The following is a 5,954-nucleotide window of genomic DNA, read 5'->3' on the forward strand; positions in this document are numbered from 1 at the left end:
CCTGTGCTGCACCCTCCTGTGCCGCCCCGGACCCTCCTGTGCCACCCTGGACCCTCCTGCGCCGCCCCTGGACCCTCCTGTGCCGCCCCGGACCCTCCTGCACTGCACCCTCCTGTGCCGCCCTGGACCCTCCTGCGCCACCCTGGACCCTCCTGCGCTGCACCCTCCTGTGCCGCCCTGGACCCTCCTGCGCCACCGTGGACCCTCCTGCGCTGCACCCTCCTGTGCCGCCCCCGGACCCTCCTGCGCCGCCCCCGGACCCTCCTGTGCCACCCCGGACCCTCCTGTGCCGCCCTGGACCCTCCTGCGCCACCGTGGACCTTCCTGTGCTGCACCCTCCCGTGCCGCCCCGGACCCTCCTGCGCTGCACCCTCCCGTGCTGCCCCGCGTCACTCTGGCCCTTCCTGCACCATCCTGCACCTACAGGAGCTGACGTGCCAGTGCCCACCGTGCAGAAGCTGCCGCCGGGGCACCGGGCACCGCCGGGGCTGGGCGGTGTGTTTGATAGCTCCAGTGCTGGCACAGCGTAGCGCGGCACGGTGTAGCGCAGCACAGCAGTGTAGCACAGCGTGGTGTAGCGCAGTGCAGCCGTGCATGGCACGGTGCAGCACAGTGCGACACGGTGCGGCACGGCCCACCGGGGCAGTTTTGGTCCCACTCCGCAGGCAGGGCCGTGCAGAGCCGCCTGTGCAGGGTGCTCGGCAGCTGCCCCAGACACTCGGCTCCCGGACCCGCGCGGCGCCGGTGCCTCCCAGCCCGTGAGCCTCGCTCCTCCTTGCGGCTGAGCTGACCATGGACTTGGCACCAGTAATGCAAACCATAGCTGGGAGAATAAATGCAAACGGGTGTGTTGGTGCTGGGAACTCCGCTGCTGTGGCCTCCTTCCACCTCCATGCGGCCTCAGTGCCTGGTGCTCAGCCTCGCCGGGCTCTGTGGGGCAGCACCTGGGTGGTGGTTTTGAGCCCTTCCCTGCCATTGGGGCACCGTGGCTGGGCAGGCAAGAACCGATGCAGCAGTCATCTGTAAGGCTTTATTGCAGGGAGGGGGAGGAGGCGCATGCTGGCAGCATGGCACGGTGCACCATGGCATGGTGCAGTGCGGCATGGCACGGTGTGGAACGGCACAGCACGGCCCGGTGCAGTGCGGCATGACACGGTGCGGTACAGCATGGTGCAGTGCAGCACAATGCAGCATGGCACGGCGTGGTACGGCACAGCACAGCCTGGTGCAGTGCGGCACAACACGGTGCAGCACAGCGTGGCTCCAGCTGGGTGTCTGCAGTGGAGTTCCTGCTCTGGCCTGCCGAGATGCCTGCTGCCATTTCCAGGTTGGAGGTGCCTGCGCCATGCACGGGTCCGTGTCGAGCACTGCTGGCTGGCGGCAGCCCACAGGCAGCCGGGAGCATGGAGCTGCCCGGGGCAGAGTGGGGCACCGGGACACGGGAATGCCTGAGGCAGAGCGGGGTGCGGGGATGCCCGGGGCAGAGCGGGGCGTGGGGATGCGGGGATGCCCGGGGTGCGGGGACGCCCAGGGCAGAGCGGGGTGCAGGGACGCGGGGACGCCCGAGGCAGAGCAGGGCGCGGGGATGCTCGGGGCAAAGCGGGGTGCAGGGATGCCCGGGGCGGAGCGGCGTGCGGGGACACCCGGGGTGGAGCAGGGTGCAGGGACGCTCGGGGTGGAGCAGGGTGCGGGGACGCAGGGACGCCCGGGGTGGAGCAGGGTGCGGGGATGCCCGGGGCGGAGCAGCGTGCGGGGACGCCCCGCGCGGGCTGCTGAGCGCCCCGGCGAGCTCGGGCGTCCTGCGTCCCAGGCGGGCGGCACCGCGCCGCGCTCCGGCGGTGCCGCGCGAGCCCCGGCCCTCGCCCACGTAGCCACTAGTTGCTCAAGTGGAGGGAGCCGAGCCTGGCGGCCAGGCCCCCCTGCTTGTCCTCCTCCTCCTCCTCCTTGTCCTCCTCCTTGTCCTCCTCCTCGTCCTCCTCCTCCTCCTCGTCGTAGGGGTAGCCCGTGTAGCCACCCTCCTCCTTGCAGTAGGTGAGGAACCTGCCGGGGCAGAGCGTGGGCTCACCGAGCGCCGTCCTCGCCCGCCGGGCAGGAGCGCCAAGCGCCTCGCGGGCCAGGGCCGGGCTCACCTGCGCCAGTGGTGGTCCTTGCTGAGGACGGCGGGGTTGCCCACCACAATGAGCAGAGCCTTGGCCCTGGTGAGGGCCACGTTGAACCTCTGCGGCAGAGGAGGAGGAGAGCGAGGGCTTTGCCCCTGCGGCCGCATGGCACGCGGGCAGCACGCGGCCGGCTCGGGGCGCCCTGGTACCTTGGGGTTCTTCAGGAAGCCCAGCTTGAAGGTCTCGTCGAGGCGGAGGTACTCGCTGCAGCTGCGCACGGTGGAGATGAGGACCACGCGCCGCTCCTGGCCCTGGAACTGCTCCACGGAGCCCACCTGGGGGGTGCGGCGGGGTGAGGCCGGGCGCCACGGCCCCTCCGGGCTGTCCCCGCACGCCACCGTCCCCCCAACGCACCTTCAGCAGGCCGATGTCTGGCAGCTTCCGCAAGTCGTGGTCCAGGGAGGTGACAGCTTTCCGGATCTTCTCCACCTGGGCGGAGCAGCGTGTCGAGCAGAGTGAAGTGGGAAGCCAGGCACGCCGGTGGCTCCCGCCCGCCCTCACCTGCTTCCTGTAGGGTGAGATGACGCCGATGTCCGCGGGCGAGATGGTGGGGCAGCCGCCCTTGCCCCTGCTCTGCAGCAGCTTCTTGAGGTAGCCGAGCAGGACCTCGATCTCAGAGGTGTTGAAGAACGAGGGGCTCCTGGCTTCCCGCTTGTCCTCCCCCGAGACGCCGTGGAAGATGATGGGGAAGCCCTGGGGACAGAGGGGGGTGGGAGCTGCTGCCACTGCCATGGCCCCACAGGTGCCCTCCCGGCCTCACCTTCTTGGGCAGCTCCTGCCAGGCGCAGTAGAGGTCCCGGGTGTCGTGTGGGTGGCTGCCGCAGGCCTTCAGCTCGCTCTCGTAGAAGAGCTCGTTGGGCACCTTGAGGATGGCTGTGTGGGACCTGGTGGCAGGAGGCAGGGCTGGGCAGCAGTGGCAGGGACGGGCCCACGGGGACCTCCCTTGGCTTCTGCCCATCCTCACCTGTAGTTCCACAGCAGCTTGGTGACGAAGCACGGGTCATACCCGCTGTCCGCCTTGGCGTAGAGGGGATTGTGCCGCATCAGCCGCTCCAGCAGCGAGGTGCCTGCGTGTGATGACACTGTCACTCCTGGCCCCACCTCTGCTGCCATGGTGCATGGTGGCACTGTCATTCCCAGCCCCACAACTACCATGGCACATGATCACACCACCACCATGGTGTGTGGTGCTACCACTGCCACCTTGGCATGCAGTGACACCATCACTCCCAGCCACACCACCACCATGGTGCGTGGTGACACTGTCACTCCCAGCCCTGCCACTGCCATGGCACATGGCACTGCCAGCACCACCATGGCAGGTCCTGGTGCTGTCCCTCTGCCCTGCCCACCTAAGCCATGCTCAGTGGCCAGCGGCGACCGTAGCACAGGGCCAAGCTGCTGGGGGTCTCCGGCCAGCACCAGCTGCCCCCCGCCGGGGTTGGTGTCTGGATCCATGGCGGTGAGGATGCCTGGGTAGAGACAAGAGCTCAGCGCCGGTGCATGGTGGTGGCGGTCCAGGCAGCGCGGGGCGTGCGCAACTCCACTCACCCGCCACGGCCACCACACTCTCCGTCTCGGCTGCATGGCCACACTCGTCGATGAAGACGTGGGTGAAGTGTCCCGGCGGGAAGTTGGCCGATGCCAGCCTGGGGGAGCGGGGAGGGGTGTTGGCCCCGGCTGCCCCGTCCGTCCCCCCTCCTCTCCCTGCGGCTTCAGGAGCACCGTGCCCTCCCCCCGGTCCGGCCCCTCGCACCTGCCCGCTGGCACCAGCGTGGTGACCAGGATCCGGTACTGCGCCAGGTGTGCCCTGCTCGGGTACACGTAGCACTGCCTGTTGTCGTCCCAGTTGCAGCAGGGCTGAAAGGTGGCGTTGGGTGGGATGGCCGCCCCTCGTGGGTGGATGGGGACAGAGACTGGGGCGCAGACCTACCCGGATGTCTGCAGGMACTTCCTGGTAGCTCCTGGAGCTGGCCATGATCCTGTAGATGTGCCGGGTGGGAATGTCTTTGATGAGGCGCTGGCACAGCAGGTCCGCAGCGCTGTTGGATGGGGCGCAGGCCAAGATCCGTGAGTCCTTCAGGTACGTCCATATCTACATGGGGAGGAGGAAGAGGTGACRGCGCTGAGCCCCATGGCTGCCATGACAGTGCTCTGGGCTGGCCCCTCACCTGTTTGATGGCCTCCACGATGGTGACTGTCTTGCCAGTGCCGGGTGGCCCAAAGATGAGGTAGGGGGCTGGCCGGGACATCCCCGTCACAATGTGCGTCACCGCTTGGCGCTGCTCCTCATTGTCCTGCAGCTTCTGATCGAACCACCTGGAGGAGCAGGAGCTGGGCACGGGGAGCACCCGTGCGCCCAGCCCAACCCTGGCCCCTCCACCCTGTCCCACCACCTCACCACGACGACATGGCGACTCACCGGGGCTGGAAGGTGCCGTTGAAGAGGGACTGCTGGCAGGAGCAGGAGGGGAAGAGGACACTGGCCAAACCCCGCTGCATGGCCAGGACCACGGCCCGGTGCTGGACCTGCAGCGGCAGCCGGCTGAAGGTGAAGGTCACGTCGAACTTCAGGTTATTCACAAACTTCTTGAGCAGCCTGGGGAAGAGCGGTGTGAGCAGGACAGGAGGAACTGGCCAGACCAGCCTTTGCCGTGGTCCTCACCGCCCAGCCGGGATCCTGCCTGGCCCCTGGATCTGCCGGGGCCCCGCGATGCCCACCGGGGCTGGACACCACTCACTTGGAGGAGAAGCCCAGCCTGACCTTCTCCTGCTCCACGGCGTGCACGTAGCCCTTGTACTGGACAAGTGGGGAGTGGTCCCGCTCACTGCTGAGGCTGGCGAAGAGGTGGTCGCCCCGCAGCACTGATGGGCGGTTCTCGGCCACGCCGGGCACCTGCGCCGCAGAGCCACCGCTGTGCCGGGCACCCTCCACGCCGCCGGGCGCCCGAGGCCCTGGGGTGCCCGGAGGGGCTGGGCGCCCCGGCTGCTCCTGGTACGCACGTTGAGGACCAGCAGCGCCCTGTCCTGCACCATGGTCACGTCCTGCAAGTCGTAGCGCCGGATGTCCACCTCCATTTGGATCTCCTCCAGGTGCAGCAGCAGCTGGAATTTCTCCYGGTAGTTCTCAGGCTGCAGGGGGGCCCCCAGCAACGACCTGCGGGGCCGGGGCATGGGCAGGTTATCGTGCCCAACGTGGTGGAAAGCGTCTCCAGGCCCCGCCTTGGCCGTCGCTCGGCTCCGGGAGCGGCCGGAGCGGCGCGCTGCCGCCGCACTCACCGCATCGCCGCCCAGGCGGGCCGAGCGCCGGCGCTGGGGCCGAGCACGATGGCCTCCTTGAGGCTCCTCGGGTACCGGCAGGGGCTCAGCGGGATTTCCCTCTCCAGGCTGTTCTCCAGGTTGCTGGGCGGGGGGACGGGGAGGCTGCAGGGGCTGCGCGGCTCCCTCCGGTACGCCTCGGCGGGCGGCCCCGACGCGGGGGGCGGGCGGCGGGGCCGGCCCCCGGCCCCTACCTGGCGGGGGGCACCCCGTCCTCGGTGACCACCGTGACCGGGCGCCGCAGGGCGGCCTGGTTGGGCTCGTAGGGAGCCGAGGGCCCCAGCTCCTTGGCCAGCTGGCTCTCGGCGGTGGCGGAGAGGAAGCGCCCGATGCTGAAGGGCTCCCCCGGCCCCGTGGCGAACTCGAACACCAGGGTGAGGAGGAACCAGCCGTTGCAGGTGGTCAGGCACCGCACCTGGACGGCGTAGGAGCCGCCTGCAACGCACGGGGGTGGCGGCGGCGGGGCCGGCGCGGGGC

The 5,954-nt window shown here is 69.6% G+C and overlaps 1 protein-coding gene across 1 annotated transcript in view; it reads right to left on the minus strand.

Moving 5' to 3' along the window:
• Positions 1 to 392: 392 nt before the first annotated feature.
• Positions 393 to 5,954, minus strand: part of MOV10 (Mov10 RNA helicase) — a 9,115-nt gene continuing 3,553 nt past the window's right edge. The window contains exons 5-21 of the mRNA XM_085306603.1: positions 5,672 to 5,939; positions 5,439 to 5,561; positions 5,163 to 5,316; positions 4,901 to 5,055; positions 4,582 to 4,758; positions 4,331 to 4,478; positions 4,093 to 4,254; positions 3,916 to 4,019; positions 3,711 to 3,808; positions 3,512 to 3,631; positions 3,124 to 3,226; positions 2,920 to 3,043; positions 2,661 to 2,852; positions 2,514 to 2,588; positions 2,309 to 2,434; positions 2,130 to 2,218; positions 393 to 2,040 (exon numbers count right to left, since the gene is read on the minus strand). Coding sequence (XP_085162729.1) covers positions 1,875 to 2,040; positions 2,130 to 2,218; positions 2,309 to 2,434; positions 2,514 to 2,588; positions 2,661 to 2,852; positions 2,920 to 3,043; positions 3,124 to 3,226; positions 3,512 to 3,631; positions 3,711 to 3,808; positions 3,916 to 4,019; positions 4,093 to 4,254; positions 4,331 to 4,478; positions 4,582 to 4,758; positions 4,901 to 5,055; positions 5,163 to 5,316; positions 5,439 to 5,561; positions 5,672 to 5,939 — 2,384 coding nt within the window. The 3' untranslated portion in view covers positions 393 to 1,874. The remainder of the gene's footprint in view (positions 2,041 to 2,129; positions 2,219 to 2,308; positions 2,435 to 2,513; positions 2,589 to 2,660; positions 2,853 to 2,919; positions 3,044 to 3,123; positions 3,227 to 3,511; positions 3,632 to 3,710; positions 3,809 to 3,915; positions 4,020 to 4,092; positions 4,255 to 4,330; positions 4,479 to 4,581; positions 4,759 to 4,900; positions 5,056 to 5,162; positions 5,317 to 5,438; positions 5,562 to 5,671; positions 5,940 to 5,954) is intronic.

Source organism: Rhea americana, unplaced genomic scaffold (assembly GCF_003343005.1).
Source record: "Rhea americana isolate MKP2758 unplaced genomic scaffold, rheAme1 scaffold_241, whole genome shotgun sequence".
Classification (NCBI taxonomy): Eukaryota; Metazoa; Chordata; class Aves; order Rheiformes; family Rheidae; genus Rhea; species Rhea americana.